At 47.4% G+C, this 16536-nt stretch overlaps 1 protein-coding gene across 2 annotated transcripts in view; it reads left to right on the top strand.

Annotated features, from left to right (window-relative positions):
- Positions 1–4869: 4869 nt before the first annotated feature.
- The window catches only part of MAPKAPK3 (MAPK activated protein kinase 3), a 76820-nt gene continuing 65153 nt past the window's right edge, over positions 4870–16536 (top strand). For both annotated transcript variants that reach the window (XM_034777253.1, XM_034777255.1), the window contains exons 1-2: positions 4870–5024; positions 7027–7373. In XM_034777253.1, coding sequence (XP_034633144.1) covers positions 7149–7373 — 225 coding nt within the window. In that variant the 5' untranslated portion in view covers positions 4870–5024; positions 7027–7148. The remainder of the gene's footprint in view (positions 5025–7026; positions 7374–16536) is intronic.

Below are 16536 nucleotides of genomic sequence, written 5' to 3' on the forward strand. Positions count from 1 at the left end.
GGGGGAGCTGGGGGGTGGCGGCGCTTTCTTTTGCTGTTTGGGCAGCAAAAAAGCTAGAGCCGGCCCTGACTACAGCACAGTCCCGGGGGGAGGGGGGCGGAGAGGCTGTGATAATTTTATCTCAAGGCAGAAGGAAGTAGAAGGAGGCGCGGGGAAGGAGAAACAGGACAACTTGAGGGGCAGAAAGACTGATTATTTAGGATTTCCAGGTCTGGGAACTCATGGCAGAGGATGGGTGTAAGTTCTTCCTAGGCTACCATCCAGGTAGAGAGTGCAGCAACAGCTGCTACTAAGAGGAGGTAGACTGAACTAACCAGAGCCCAGGAGGGCTGGAATTTGAGCCTGGGAATAGAAAGCCAAAACCTATTATGTGACCGGCACAGGTCCAAGATGGAAGACTGATGTTTTTCTTTAGACTTTGATTACCTCAGAAGGGTTGGATTTAGCCAGAAGGCCGAGCCACCTCAGAAATTGAGTCACTGAAAACCCAGGATGGAAACTGAGGCAGGTTGACTGCAGTGCCACACCACATGGGGGCCTGCTCTGGAACTACACCCTGCTATCTTAACCCCATTTTATACCCGGGGGCAGGCCTGCACAACTCGTAAAGCGGCGAGGGCCATATTACCGCAAAGAAAACAGCTAACCCCCCCAGCACTGCCGAACCTCGCTCCCAGCACCATCCAGCCTCCCTGAAACACAACAACACTGCCCCCAATCCCGCCTGCCCCATGGAAACAACCCCCCCCCCTCAGCACCACCTGCCCTGGGGAAACAAACCCTCCTTCGCCAGTGCTGTCCCACCGAAACAGCAGTATTGAACCTTGGTAATACATTATAGCGGGCCCCTAAGGTAGTATAATTAAGGTAAAAGAAAAATGTCTTTTTGCTAGAAGTAGACTAAGATCTCCCCCCCCACACTTCGTAATCAATTGCCCTGTTGAATGAATGAGGAAGAGGTGGAAGGCAGGCACTTCCAGACAGCTGCAACCGTTGGAGAGGGGATGGGAGCCAGACCAGATCAATAGAACAGGTCAGCCACCAACTCGCCGCTCGCCTCCTCAGCCCCCCACTCCCACTGCCGGCTCACCTGCCCCTCCGCCACTGTCCACCCACTTGCCTCCTCAGCCACCGGTTCACCTGAGCCCTCGCCATTGCCTCCCCCGCCGCTGGCTCACCTGCCCCCCTGCCACTTTCTGCCCACTAGCCTCCTCAGCCCCCCCTTCCCTCACTGCTGGCTCATCTGCCCCTCCCCCCCGCCACTGCCCGCCCACCCGCTCACCTCCTCAGCCGCCAGCTCACCTGCCCCCCTCCACTGCCTGCCCGCTCGCCTCCTCAGTCCCCCCCGCTCCCCAGCTCGCCTACTCACCCCCCGCCACAGCCCGCCTGCTCGCCTCCTCAGCTGCATCCTCCCCTGCCTCTGGCTCACCTGCCCCCCCGCTCGCCTCCTCAGCCGCCGGCTCACCTGCCCCCCTCCACTGCCTGCCCGCTCACCTCCTCAGTCCCCCCAAACCCCCAGCTCGCCTACTCACCCCCCGCCACTGCCTGCCTGCTCGCCTCCTCAGCCCCACTTGCCTACTCACCCCCCGTGGACCGCACAGTGAGCCCACGCAGGCCGCATGCAGGCTGCATGCGGCCCCCGGGCTGAATGTTGTGCAGGCCTGCCCTGGGGGATTCATGAACCACCGTAACTGTTATCCTACTCTCTATAATTGCAGATGCTGCTGTTTTACATAAAATGTGAAATCTCCCTTTTAATCCCTATAGAATGGATACATGGAGATCCTTGCATTGAAACAAATACAGCTACTTTTCAATGGAATGATTAATATCTTCACATGTACAAAAAGCTCAGCATCTCACATTCACATAACAGCACTCTGTTCAACAGTCATGAGTGATGGTGTGAGAACTATCATATTTTTAATATCCTGACTGAACATTGCACAGTGGAGGAGGGTTGTGTGTACGTATGTGTGGGGGTGTGTGAATTGGATATCAATGCTGAATATTCCAGTAAGCTGCGTATCCATGGAGATGTAGCCTCAGGGCCATCCCTAGCTATTTTGGTGCCCTACGCAGCCCCCCCAGGCCTCCAGGGTTGGGGGGGCTGGCCACTTCCTGAGGGAAGTGGAGTGACCCAGACTCAGCCTCCTCTGCTCCCCTGGCTCCCAGGCTTGGGGGAAAGAGGGCACTGCCCCCCAGCACTCCCCGGTGGCATGGCTGGGAGCCAGGGGAGTGGAACAGGCTGGGGCCGGGTCGCTCTACTTACCGGTGAGTGCAGGCCCGACTGCTTCTAGAGTCCTCAGGGGGGTGGGGAAGAGGCAGAGCAGGGGTGGGGGCCCTGGGGAAGAGCAGGAGCAGGGACTGGATCAGCACGCAGCTGGACAGGGCATCAGGAAATTTGGTGCCCCAAATTTCCTGGTGCCCTACACACCTGCATACTTGCGAATGGGTAAGGATGGCCCTGTGTAGCCTGTCCAAATCGCTTTATTGATTCCTTTTGCTTAGCTTTGTAGAAGAAATTTTACAGGTTAATAAACAGACTTTATTTAGACTGAATGTGACAATCCTTTCTCACTTTTAAAATAACAGGTGCAGGACACACATTTGATGCAGCCTTTGAGAAGGTTGCTTTACAGGTTTGCTCTTGGGATATGCCCATTATCACCAGAAGGTGTCATACTGCTACCATATCAAAAGTGGAGTGATACCAAAATTCAAAGAAGGCTAATGCAGCTGTGTTTTGTAAGTGGTTTCCTCCCCTTTACTGATCAAGCTGTGCCTCAGGGAAGGGTGTTACTGGCAGTGGTACTGGGAATTCTACCCCCCCCTCCCCCCGTTTTTTTGTTTGTTTGTTTGTTTTTTGTTTTTGGAATATAGTCTTTCTTCCCAGGACCTGTTGTACTGATACAGCTACTGACTCATCTGTTAAGGGAACAGGGCAAAAGCTTCTGTAAGCTAGGCTTTGCCATTAGTAACCCTTCTCTACAGCTGAGGGTGCCCTAAGAAAGGAGTGACAATTCCTTTGCTGCTGTTTTAGAGTCTCAGGTTTTGCCTCTTCTAGTTTTGTTCTACTGCTCATTGGTCTTCTAACAGCTTCATCATGCATGCATGGTATCCCCATCATGTAACTGCTGTGACACCTGTCTTAAAAGACCATCCCAAATTATCCCTAGCTATATTGAATGCATCTTCCTTCCCCTTGCATCCCAAAGAGTGCGCCATCCAGCTGGTGCTGGAGCCTTCCATCTCAGAGTATGCAATGTAAGCCTGATTGCCTGCTGCTGGAGAGGCATGTCCTTGGCTTAATCAGTGAGGAAGAAATACAGCTCTTTTGTTATTGCCGCTCTCGAACATGTTGCCTACATCTGCACACAGGCATTGAAGTGACAACTGGGCCTTGTCCACCCTAGGGTCACTTTAAAAAAAAATCCCCTGAGTTCAGCTACACTGCTGTGAACAATGTTGGGATGCCTATATGGATGGGCTGTTGCAGTTTCTGAACATATTGATTAGAGCTGGTCTGAACTGGGTTACTGGACACAGTGGTAAAAATACTCCAGGTGTGTCTGTTACCTACCCTCTAGGGGATCTGTAGCAGCAGAGAATACGGTACCTCAATTTCCCATTGTAGAAGAAACCAAAGGAGAATTCTGAGTCATAATGCTTCCCATGGAAGATTAGAGCTTTCAGTTCTGTGAGCAATACTTTATTGGCATTACAAGTGTTGCCAGAAAAAGAAAAGAAACAAACAATTTTAAGGACAGAACTCTCATGAGGTTTGTCAGTACTACATTACAGCAGGCACGGGGGCCTTCAGCGTGGGTTTGTGTCTTTATTTTTATTCCTGTCTCTACGAGTCATGCCTGCCTCACTCACCAGTGCTAAGGTTCTCCCTGCCCTCTGACTCACCCTTTTGCTCTCTATCAGGAGGGTATTTCATGTCAGTGCTTTTTGCATCAAAGCTGATTTCTGCCTGTTCCCCCATCCAACTAATTAACCCATAATCCTTGTGTCCCTCCTCACCACAACCCATACCCTGGCAATGTGTCCCTCCTTTCAGGAGGAAGGTACGTGTACCCCTTCATAATACCACCTCCTCCTCTGCTATCTTGTGTGTCTGGCAATGCCTCTGTGGCTAATGCCCCCTACCCTTTGCACATTTCCTAGTCAAGAGGCTGGTGCTGTGTCCCTGCTCCCCCTCCTGGGCTAGCTGGTACCCTGTGTGCACCCACCCCCTGGCTGGCACGCTGTGTGGTGCCTCCCTCTCCCTGCCTGGCAGGTATCCTGTATGTCCCTCCCACCCCTGCCTGCCTAGCTCATATGTGTTTCCCCCCTTGGCTAGTGGGTACCCTGTGCACCTCACCCCTGCCTGCTCCCACTTGGCTGGCTGGTACAACCCTTCTCAGCTAGCTGGTATTCTGTGCATCTCCCCCCACCCCTCAGTCCACTCCCATGGTTGGCTGGTACCCAGTGCATCTCCCCTGCTCCGGCTGACTGGTACCCTGTGTGCCCCCTGCCCCCCAGGCTGGCTCGTACCCTGTGTATCTTCCCCACACAGACATACACTCTTATCATGGCTGGCTTGTACCCTGTACCCGCCCCCTCCCACACTCCCTATGGCTGCCTGGTACCCTGTGCATCTCCCCCCCCCAACTCCCCATGACTGGCTGGCACCCTGTACATCACGCCCCCACACACACTCTCCATGGCTCGCCCCGGATGGCTGGCACCCTGTACATTCCCCCCTTCCCGTGGCTGGCTGGTACCCTATGCGGCGCCCCTCCCCTTTCCCTACAGCTGGCGCAGCACGTGCTCCTGCCCCTCCCCGGGCCGCGTGTCTCCGCCAGGACCGGCGGTGGCAGGAAGGCGGGACTGGGGCGTCACATGAGCGGCCGCCTCTCCTGGCGGCTGGGGGAACAGACCGCTCCGGACCCTGTGCGGGAGGCGGCCCGGGGCTACATCAGCCCCGTCCCTCTGGGACACCCCCTCCCCGACTCACCTGCGGCGGGTACATCCAGGTAACCCGAACTCCCCCCCCCCCCAATAGCGCAGCGGGCAGGCTCACCTGGGCCCGTCCCGCCCCTAGCTCTGCGCGGGGCAGCCTGGTAACCTGCCCGGCTCTGCCCCTCCCCCCGCCTGTGTCCTGTGGGAAGCCCAGAGATGGGGCCTCACCTGGGCCCTACCTGTGTCCTGGGGGAAACCCAGGTGGACCCTCACCCGAGCCGAGCCCTGCCCCTCCTCCTGGCTAGGCCCTGGGTGAAACCCAGGTGGGCCCACACCTGGGCTCTGCCCCTCCCCGCTGGCTGGGCCCTGGGTGAAACCCAGGTGGGCCCACACCTGGGCTCTGCCCCTCCCCCCTGCCTGTGTCCTGGGTGAAACCCAGGTGTGCTCTCACCTGGGGTAGGCCTTCTCCTCTGCCTGTGTCCTGGGTGAAACTCAGGTGGGCCCACACCTGGGCTCTGCCCCTCCCCCCAGCTGGGCCTTGGGGAAAACCCAGGTGTGCCCACAGTTGTACCCTCCCCCCAACTCTGTGACCTGGCCTAGATGAAGCCCAGAGGGGCCCTCACCTTCCACCCAAATGTGCCCCAGAGGAAGCCCAGGTTAACCTCCCCTCCTCCTACTGTGCCCCAGAGTGCTCTAATTGTAGTGACTAAGTAATACCTCACCTGAGGCTTCCTCTCCTCCAGTCTGCTACAGATTAGCCAGGTAACTCCTTACTTTGGGGTTCTCTCTGGTGATTCTTCACCAGGACTGTCATTACCACCTCATCTGGGGGACAGCTCTTCCACATACACACACCTCTCAGCCTTGGATGCTGAATGGGAATAGTCATGTATCTAAGGTGACCAGACAGCATATGTGAAAAATTGGGATTGGGGGTTGGGTGTGTGTGAGGGGGTGTAATAGGAGCCTATATAAGAAAAAGACCCAAAAATCAGAACTGTTCCTATAAAATCAGGACATCTGGTCACCCTATATGTACCTCTCATCTAGGGCCTTCACCCCCTTGAATTCTGCAATAGAGCAGCTGGATAAACCCTCACTTGAAGGCCTTCTTCCCCGTACCCTTGACCCGTGCACCAGGATGGCCACATAACTCCTCACATGTTTTATCCCTGCCCCTGAACTCTTCACCAGGGCAGCCAAGTATATCCTTATCCATGTATTTCATTTCACCTATCACCTGCCCCTTTTCTTGACCCAGCACTGGAGTGGCCAGGTGATTCTTCACCTGAGGGCCTTCTCCCCCAACCTGACTTCACCTAGGGACTACTCTTGCACTGGAATTGCCACGTAACCTCTTAGCTGGGGTCTTCCTTTTCCCAGCAACTTGTTCAATTATGTATGATCAGTGAACCCCATACCTTGGGACTTTCTTTCTTTTGACCTGTGCATTGGGATAGCCAGGTTGTCCCTCAGCTGGGGACACCCTCCCCCCTGCTTTTTCTCCAGCTTATGTACCAGGGCAACTAGGTAACCTCTTATTTAGGGCTTCCTTCTATCTCTCTACCCAGTCCTGTTCCTGAGTCGGTGCATCAGTGACTCATTTGAAACCAGGTTCACTTAGGCCTGTAATTAATTGGGTGATTTTTGAACCTTTCAGTCACTGTTCAGTGCTGTAAGGCTGATATTCAGATCATAGGTACAACTGTCTTCAACATTTGTTATTAGAGATTGTAAGCTCCTTGGGGTATAGGAACCATCTTTTTGTTTTGTTTGTATGGCACCTGGCACAATGGGGTCTGGGTCCATGGCGCAGGCCCCAGGCTCTGCCACAGTGTAGATAAATAGTGATGGACTGTTACCTGTGAATAAATGATTCAAGGTAACTTGATCAAGTTCTTTATGCTGATAGGCGAAAGTTACTTTTCTGATGTGAACAACCATCTTCAGTCATTTGTAAGTCTGGTATTGCCAGATGTCTAAATATGAAGAAGGCAGGAGAGAGAGGAGTTTGTGTAGGAGCAGAGTTTCATTCTACCAAGTAAATTGCTAATATTTATTTGCATTTTTGTTTAGGAAAACTGAGTGAAATACAACCAAATGGACTCCTCGAAGCTCTTGCTTTGATCTGCTGAGTTTGAGGGAAATCATACTGAGGATCTGGTGTCTACATCTGTAACCTCTAACTTCTCAGTGCTATGGAACAAAGTGAGGGCGAGCAGGTGCCCCAGCCAGAGAGTCATGAGGACAGCAAGAGCAATGTGAAATCCTTGCCTGGGGGAGCTGTCCATGTCTGGGAAGAAATAAAAAAACATGCAGTTACAGATGACTATAAGCTCTCCAAACGGGTGCTAGGCTTGGGTGTTAATGGCAAAGTACTGGAGTGTTTTAACAAGGTGACAGAGCAGAAATGCGCTTTAAAGGTATGTAGACTTTTTCTTGTATACATTTTTTGAGGCCAAAGCTCATCTCTCAAAATCCCATAGAAGGCCATGTTTTCTGTTGATGCCTAAGTAAAGCAGAGATGGATGCGTTAGAGATTCTTGGATATGCAGAGAGACAGTCTAATGTAACAGTATGTTGGTCCAAACTCAAGAGGTCTTTTTCAGACCATTCCTGAGTGAGTTTCTGTAACAATTATCATTTATATAACTGACTGTGCTTTTCCACCTGGACTGAAAAACCTGCAGCCCACCCCCCTGAGTGGTTTAGTCTGGGTTTTTAATACGGATACTGTGCAATCAACAGTCAGGAATCTGTTGCAAATGGTTCTCAAACTTTTGTACTGGTGACCCCTTTCACATAGTAAGTGTCTGAGTGCGACCCCCCCTTTATAAATTAAAAACACTTTTTTGTATATTTAACACCATTATAAATGCTGGAGGCAAAGCAGGGTTTAGGGTGGAGGCTGGCAGCTCATGATCCCCCCATGTAATAACCTCATGACCCCATGAGGGGTCCCAACCCCCAGTTTGAGAACCCATGGTCTAGGACCTGATGCCTTTATGTGTATTGTATCAGGGGGTAGCCGTGGTAGTCTGTATCCACAAAAACAACAAGGAGTCTGGTGGCACCTTAAAGACTAACAGATTTATTTGGCCATAAGCTTTTGTGGGTAAAAAAAAGCCTCACTTCTTCAGATGCATGGAGTGAAAGTTACAGATGCAGGCATTATATAATGACACATGAAGAGAAGGGAGTACCTCACAAGTGGAGAACCAGTGTTGACAGGGCCAATTCAATCAGGGTGGATGTAGTCCACTCCCAATAGTAGATGAGGAGGTGTCAATTCCAGGAGAGGCAAAACTGCTTCTGTAATGAGCCAGCCACTCCCAGTCCCTATTCAAGCCCAGATTAATGGTGTTAAATTTGCAAATGAATTTTAGTTCTGCTGTTTCTCTTTGAAGTCTGTTTCTGAAGTTTTTTTGTTCAAGAATAGTGACTTTTAAATCTGTTATAGAATGTCCAGGGAGACTGAAGTGTTCACCTACTAGCTTTTGTATGTTACCATTTCTGATGTCCGATTTGTGTCCATTTATTCTTTTACGTAGGAACTGTCCGATTTGGCCAACGTACATGGCAGAGGGGCATTGCTGGCACATATAACATTAGTAGATTTGCAGGTGAATGAGCCCTTGATGGTGTGGCTGATGTGGTTGGTCCTCTGATGGTGTCGCCAGAGTAGATATGGGAACAGAGTAGGCAACGAGGTTTGCTACAGGGATTGGTTCCTGAGTTGGTTTATCTTGGTGTGGTGTGTAGTTGCTGGGGAGTATTGCCAGTCTTCTGGTTTTCCATCTTTAAAAGAAGTACTAACGGGCAATATGGATCCTGGGGTCCAAGACTTACAGTTCTGATGGAAAGGAGTCCCTGACAAATATTTGCCTGTTTGTTTGTTTTTCTTATAAAATATTTCTTAGGGCTTTAAAGAGTTTTTCTAGTTGTTGAATAAAAACTGCAGGGTGAGTGAATAATTCCATTTTCTTATCTACTTCCAAAAGAGTAGGGCATATGAAAACAGATCAGAGATATCAGGTTTGGGCAAACGTGTTTACCCGTTATCAATGATGAGCCAATATTAGGGTAATAAGTGTCGTTTAGATAACTAGAGCAGGAAACATGCACTAATAAGTGTAGGGCTTACCTATCGGTTTGTGCAGTATTGTACAGATTTAACCCTAATAGTGACAAAGTTAATCTTCACCGAGACTGTAAACAAGCATAAGCAACAAAATTGTGTGAACTGCCTCAGAGCCCAATACTGCTTCTTTTGCATTAATTGGGATAACTAGAATATCTAGAAGATTTCAGATACCCTTTTCTGTCCCCACCTTCAAACCCTGAATGCATTGGGAGAGAGTAGGACAAATCTGCTAGTGATCTTCTGGATGACTTGTTGTGGTATGGACAAAACCTTGTCTCTAGCAGGCTGGACCTGAATTCAACAGCAAGGTTCTTGCATTCTGTACTATGGTGTGGCAGATAAAAATATTGGACTTTTAATTGATTAAACATGAAAATATCAATCTGTACAGAAATGTAGTCTCAAAATAACAGAGGGACTAATTTAATGCATTCCTCGCATCTTTAGTTTTCCTGCTGATTTCTGTATTGACAACGCATAGTTGAATTGCAGAAGTTTGTTAGGATGGAGTTGCAGGTTTTGGCAAGTGGGTGGGGGAACGTTGCGGCTTCTGGCACACAGGCAGGCATAGGAGGGTGTTTGAGATTGTCGGATAAGTACGTTAGCTTGTTGTTTCTGATTAAAATGACCAGCAGTGAATTATGGAGTATAGTTGTAGCCATGTCTGTCATAGTGTATTAGTTAATATTGCATCTGAAGAAGTGAGGTTCTTACCCACAAAAGCTTATGCTCTCAATACTTCTGTTAGCCTTAAAGGTGCCACAGGACCCTCTGTTGCTTTTTAGTTAATATTGACACTTACTTAATTTTCAGACCTAACTCATTAAAATGAAGGGAACAATTAACATTCAGAGCTTTTTCACAGTGTCTGCAGACTCAGGCAGGCCACATCTGGGTATGGAAATGGTATGAAATTGGGGGTTGGGGTGCAGGAGGACTCCAGTTGGGGGTGCGGGCTCTGGGGTGTGGCTGGGGATGAGGGGTTGGGGGTGCAGGAGGGTCTCCAGGCTGGGACCGAGGGGTTCAGAGGATGGGAGGGGGATCAAGGCTGGAGCAGGCACTTACCTCCAGCGGCTCCTAGAAGCAGCAGCATGTCCCCCCTCTGGCTCCTCTGTGGAGGTGTGGCAGGTGGCTCTACGTGCTGCCCTGTCTGCAGGCACCAGCCCTGTAGCTCCCATTGGCTGTGGTTCCCGGCCAATGGGAGCTGAGGGGGTGGGGCTTGGGGCGGGGGCACTGTGCGAAGCCCCGTCTGCCCCTACGCATAGGAGCCAGAGGGGGGTACATGCTGCTGCTTCCGGGAGCCGTGTGGAGTGGGGCAAGACCCCGACCCTGCTCCCTGGCTGGAGTGCCGGAGTCGGGAAAGCCCCTGACACTGGTTCCTGGCTGGAGCTCGAGGGCCTGATTAAAATATCTGGAGGGTCGGATGTGGTCCCCGGGTGGGCAAACTACGGCCCCTGTTTTAGAGCAGTGGTTCTCAACCATGGGTACACATACGCCTGTGGATGCGCAGAGGTCTTCCATGGGGTACATCAACTCATCTAGGTATTTGCCTACTTTTACAACAGGCTACATATAAAGCACTAATGAAGTCAGTGCAAACTAAAATTTTATACAGACAATGACTTGTTTATACTGCTCTACATACTATACACTGAATTGTAAGTACAATATTTATATTCTAATTGATTTATTTTATAATTATATGGTAAACATGAGAAAGTCAGCAATTTTTCAGTTATAGAGTGCTGTGACACTTTTGTATTTTTATGTCTGATTTTGTAAGCAAGTAGTTTTTAAGTGAGGTGTAACAGAGGTATGCAAGACCAATCAGACTTCTGAGAAGGGTACAGTAGTCTGGAAAGGTTGAGAGTCTCTTTTCTAGAGCATGGTTCTGTGGTAATGGATGAATTTCAAAGCAAATTCTGTAACTGTGAAATCATGTAATAAATTGCGTCCTGGATATAGATGTAATTTTAAAAAACTAATTCAATACTGATGAAGCTACAGAGAAGAATGTCAGAAATTAAAGGTAATGTGCTTTTTAACAGGCTTACCTTTGCCTAATGAGCAGGAAGAACTAATGATGGAGGAAGAGATCTGAGACATCCAATGTAGAGGTCCCCTGTAACGAAAAATGATGCTGAAAAATCAGTTAACCCCTTCAGTGCTAACATACATAGGGCACACACAACCCCATCCCCTACCTCACTTCCCCCCCACACATACACAACCAAAACTATATTCTGTCTTGATGTACCTGGTATATCACTGAAGTCTTGTTGTGATGTTCCAGTGGAATGTCTGCACTTCAGGAAGTGCTCCCTTGTTCTGCTGAAATGGCCAGAAAGGTGTTAAGATGTGTGTAAAGGCCATAGGGAGCTAAAATAGCAGCTGATGCCATATTCTGTGTATACAGTTTTCATCACTATGGATCTGAATGCCGAATACAAAATGAAATATGCAATTATGTAAAACTGCCAATGGCTCAGAGTGCAGCCACTTCCAAAAAATGGCAAAGAAAAAAATAATCACGGAAGGACAGACAAAATCATTTAATTGTCCTGAACAGAAAAATCTTATATTGAGCCCTGAAGCTACTGGTGGCAATGTTCAGGGAAGATGTTGTCATTGTTTCACGGGGATCCTGAACCAAGCAGCACAAGTCCCTCTCCTGCTCCTCATGGGACCTCAGAACAGCCCATCCAGACAAAACAGCTGTGTAAAAACTTCTGGAAATATGGTATGTTGAGAAACTCTGCTTTTATATTGTACAGTGTAGGGCTTGTTCTCCTTTTGGAGGAAAATAGGTTCAAGAGTTCTCAGTTTACCATTGCTTTCTATTCCCCACTTGCATGTAATTGTCTAACATTGGTGGGGTTAAACAGTAGGTGCGGATGAATTATTATAAAAAGACTCCTTATTTGACATGTAAACGTTAAAAGTAGAGAAATGCAAATGTTACCTTGTGTGTAAATTTTTTGTATAAGGAGCCAAAAGCTGAAAAGAGGGACAGAGGTGGATATTTTTAGGGCTTTATTTGTGCGTCATATAATACATAGTGTTTTAGAATCCTAGAATATTCGGGTTGGAAGAGACCTCAGGAGGTCATCTAGTCCAATCCGCTGCTCAAAGCAGGACCAACATATGTGTGTGCATGTGCACACAAACTTCCTCCATTGTCTCTCTGCTTCCTGTAACCAAGTCCCCTGAACAAAATCAAAAAACCCTCTTGCTGCTGAAGGTAGAGCTTATCCACAGTAGGTTCTCTTTACCACCAAACTCTCCCATCAAAGCTGCTCCTGACTTGGCAGATGGCACTGCTTTCTGCCGGCAGGTTCCCTTTCACAAGGGAACAAAGCCAGCACAGAACTTACTCCACAGAAGGAATTTTTACCGAGGTACTCAAGAGAAAAGGGCTTGAAGAGGCAGAAACATTCATCCGTGTCAGTCAAGCACTACATATTGTAATTGGGAGGTCCCTGTTGTCTCCTTTAGTCCATGCCTGTAATTGGAACTAGTTAGAATTTCACTAATCATTTTAGACTGGGAAAACACAAGGCATCCTCCCAGGATACTGCAGGGGCTCTAACTGTGGCTTTGCTAATTTTTCTGAAGTGTTATGTGGCTTCGTTTACTCTGCTTGGCATAGTGTTCTGTTATACGCTTTTTAAAAGTGCTGTCACCTTTGTTTCTATTAGATTGAAATGCCACCCACACTGCTTCCACAGTTCAGAAAATCTAATCTGGCTACTTGCTTATACGCGTAATGACACGTTGGCTGTACAGCAGTGTTTCCAAACAATAAGGGTGGAGGAGTAAACAAACTGGTCTACAGGACAGTGGCCTTCTAGAAGGCAATTTTGAGTAGTTCACACATCTATTATTTTTCTACCAGGTAGGCAACTAACCTAGATTCATTTCCATAACTTAGGTGATGTCACAAGCCCTCTTGCATTTTTGTCCCTTCCTTTGTGTCCTGACCCCATTCTTCATAGTTCTACTTCCCTGTGGAGCTAGACTTAGAGAAAGTGCTGATACTTAACTTCCCTTCTGCTTGCATTGCAGTCAGCCTGAAAGCTCTCTATTATGTCCCTTCCTTATGGGGATAAAGGAATCTGGGCCAGCTTTCTACCTGGGACAAAGGTGATAAACATGAGGGTTATTGAAAGTTGCCTTCTTGAAAAAGGCCAGTGGTTGTCAACACTTTTTTTTTCTTCTTCTGTGGAATGAGACTCACAAAGTGGCCAAAAAATCATCCCATGACCCACCCTATCCCACAAAGCTCTGTGGAACTGAGGATGATGTGATTTAGGTTTATAGGATGGAGGTGTATCAAAAAAGGTGAGGAGACTGGAGGGTCTTCTGGGTCATGGAGGCTTTTCTGTGCTTGCACGGTGCTCCGTTCCAGGGTGGCAATGAACTGCTGCTAGTGGATGAGAAGCTGGTCAAACAGATCCTTAGAGCACTGCTTCTTATTGCCCTGGAGCCTAGTACTGTGTGGAGGGAGAAAACAGTTGTCCTCAGACTTGGGGATGGCTGTTCAGGGATAGCATCAGCAGGAATGAGCCTCTTCTTTCTTTTTGTTACTGGGTTCTCACTGTGTCCCAGTGAGTTTGAGATTTTTACATTGGTCAGCAGCTGGATATGACTCACTGAACATCCCCTTTAACCCACTTCTGCTTCACACCCCACTGAGTGAGAATTGGTGCATTACAGCTTGTAGATAACAAAACCGTTCTTTTATTTGAGACTTGCAGACCATGTGCAGCTGTGTTTTTTACTGATCCCTGGATCTCTTTCCTTTTGAGCTAGTCTGAACCTAGTAGCTGAGCAGGGGTAACGTTTAGATTTCCGGAAAGGTCAAAGGCAGTGGTTTGAGTGTTTTGATACACTACGGAAAAGGACTGAAATGGCAGAGTGGCTGCCTGTGACTTTTTCTCTCCTGCACACACACACAATATACACTAACACCCTCCTCATCTTGGTTAGGGCAACATGAATGGGCCTGCTCCAGGGAGCTAATGGGATGTGGGAGAAGGCTGATGCTGGGTGAAACAAGCATACTTCAGGAAGATTCCACCTGAACTGGAGCAGAACCTAAAATATGCATAGTGTGAGACTGGTACCCTGAACTTTGTTCTTAGATGCCAAACCCAGATCATGTATGAAATACCTAAAATAAACATCCACTGGGTGGATAGTGGATTATTTTATCTGTCCCAAGAAACTTTTTGCAAATCAATGGATTACTTGAAAGACTAGGATCATTCAAGCACTTACCTGTCTGCAATTGGTCTAGAACTGCTGCATCTTATGGACCAGTTGTTTTGGTTTGGTTATCAGTGGAGTTTGTCAATTGGCTTGCACTCTACAGATGTAAATAAGTTGGTTAGTCTAGTGGTCTCTTGTGCTTATTGCCAGCGTGGGCTGATTTCTAACCATAGAAGAGTTGTATAATCGGGGTATAGCAGGTGGATGCTAACTCATCAAGCCTGTAAAGTGGAAATGCAGAAAGGAAGGAGATGCTGTAAAACGATTAAGGTCTCTGTGAAAAGCAAGCTGTATTGCTGTTCCCCCTGTGCTTTTTATGTTCTCTTCTAGTGTGCCAACAAGCTGAAACATGTTCCATCCAGACATGTGTAGTAACAAAGCTGAGGAAGATCAAGGTGTGTCCCTGTGGCTTCAAGCAGATTTGAAGATCTGAAAAACTGTTACAGATACAAATCTTGTCATGTGCATCTGTCTGTCTGTCCATCAGACCTGACTAAGATCGCTCTGTTTTAGGAATAGATGACCCTTCTCCCCATCTCTCCCCATTTATAGTTTAAATCCTTCTGTTCCATTTAACGACAGTAGAACCTCACTAATTCACACTGACTGAGCGTCTCATTACAGATAACTGGATTTTGCATATCAGTTTTAATGTAAGCACCCAGTAAGCTAGAATAACAAAATGTTCATTTATTTAGACAAGTCTGCTTCAGTTTTAATTACTTCTGGTAATACTTTGCAGCACAGGGATGCCTGAACTGAATGTCTGATCCAGCCTTCTGCAATTTGAGGAAAATCGCATCCTCCTTTGAATGTCAAGGCTCAGGCCCGTTTCTCCTTCACTAGTGCACTAGTAAATGTGGAACGGTGTCCCGTGTACAAGTAATGCAGTCTTAGAAAAATGAGGAGTCCTGCTAGCCCTCTGCTATTAAATCTCTGGCCAAAAAATGGGGAGAGACCCCCATTTTCCTGTGTTAAAGTGATAGGGAGCACAGATTAGCAACATTCTGCAGTAATTGGGACCATATGCCAACATGCATAGATAAAAGTGCTTGGCATAAATAGAATGTTTAATATTAATATTTTAATTGTATATTAAGTGAACCAATTTAAAGCAGATGTAAATTAACCATTGATTATTGATCAGTTCATATCTGTACAACACTCCATTCTAAAATAGTTTGCGAACTACATTTCACTCTTGAAAAGCAGCCATTGTTAGCATGAAATGTTTATTGTTCCATATTATGGGATAATAGCTACACTCCCATTTTTTTTTCTTGATTTTCCTGACTTAAAGATGTATTTAATTTAAAAAGCCAAACTGTTTAGACTATGTGTAATGTACCAACTGCAATGGTTCCTGTTTAGCAGTCCTTATTTCTTTTACCACAATAAGAGTTCGTTGAACTGCTCCGCTTCATAGTCTTAATACTGCAGATATCCACATGGAAACCTTCTTGAACAGCAATGTGGTGTACATGTGTCCAGTGATGGGATGAGAGTAGAAACCTATTTAACTGGAAAAACGTGAGAACTTCTCTCTCTCTCTCCTAACCAGTGGAACCAACAGCCTCTCTGGATTAGAGCGTATAAACTGTCTGGATTGTGGTACTTTTACACAGACTTCCTAAGTATTTAAGATGATGCAAAGCTCTCTTAATGAGATTAAACTATAACTCCCTTGCATTTTAATACCTCTAAACTGAAAGGAGGAAAGAATTCTAGTTCCGCCTGCTAATCAGCCCTGGGCTTCCTATTTTCTGAATCTTTACAATATGGCATTTCATGCTGAGGCGTCTGAAAACTGCTTTGAGAGGAATAGCAAACACAACATGTTTAAAATTAATTTATTCCAAAGCAACTTTAACAATGCCAAACTTTTGATAAAATAGTCGGAATGTTTCATCTTTAAAATGTAATTTCAGACACCACCCAAGCTGGCCAATGAGCCAGAGCTTATTGCACTGTTCTCGAGTCTGACCTATTGTCAGTTCAAAATCTGGCTCTTCTCCACAGGCCTTTTCCCAAAAATATTAGTTCTTCCCGATTCCTGTTTTGAGCGTGCTAATGGTTAAGTAATAAGCCCTCGAGCAGTTTGTGGGATTTGAGTCAGCTACTGTCTGGGACAGATTTATGATGCCTATTTCAAAGGTGGAGTTGAGAAGTGC

This window comes from Trachemys scripta, chromosome 7 (assembly GCF_013100865.1).
Source record: "Trachemys scripta elegans isolate TJP31775 chromosome 7, CAS_Tse_1.0, whole genome shotgun sequence".
Lineage (NCBI taxonomy): Eukaryota > Metazoa > Chordata > Testudines > Emydidae > Trachemys > Trachemys scripta.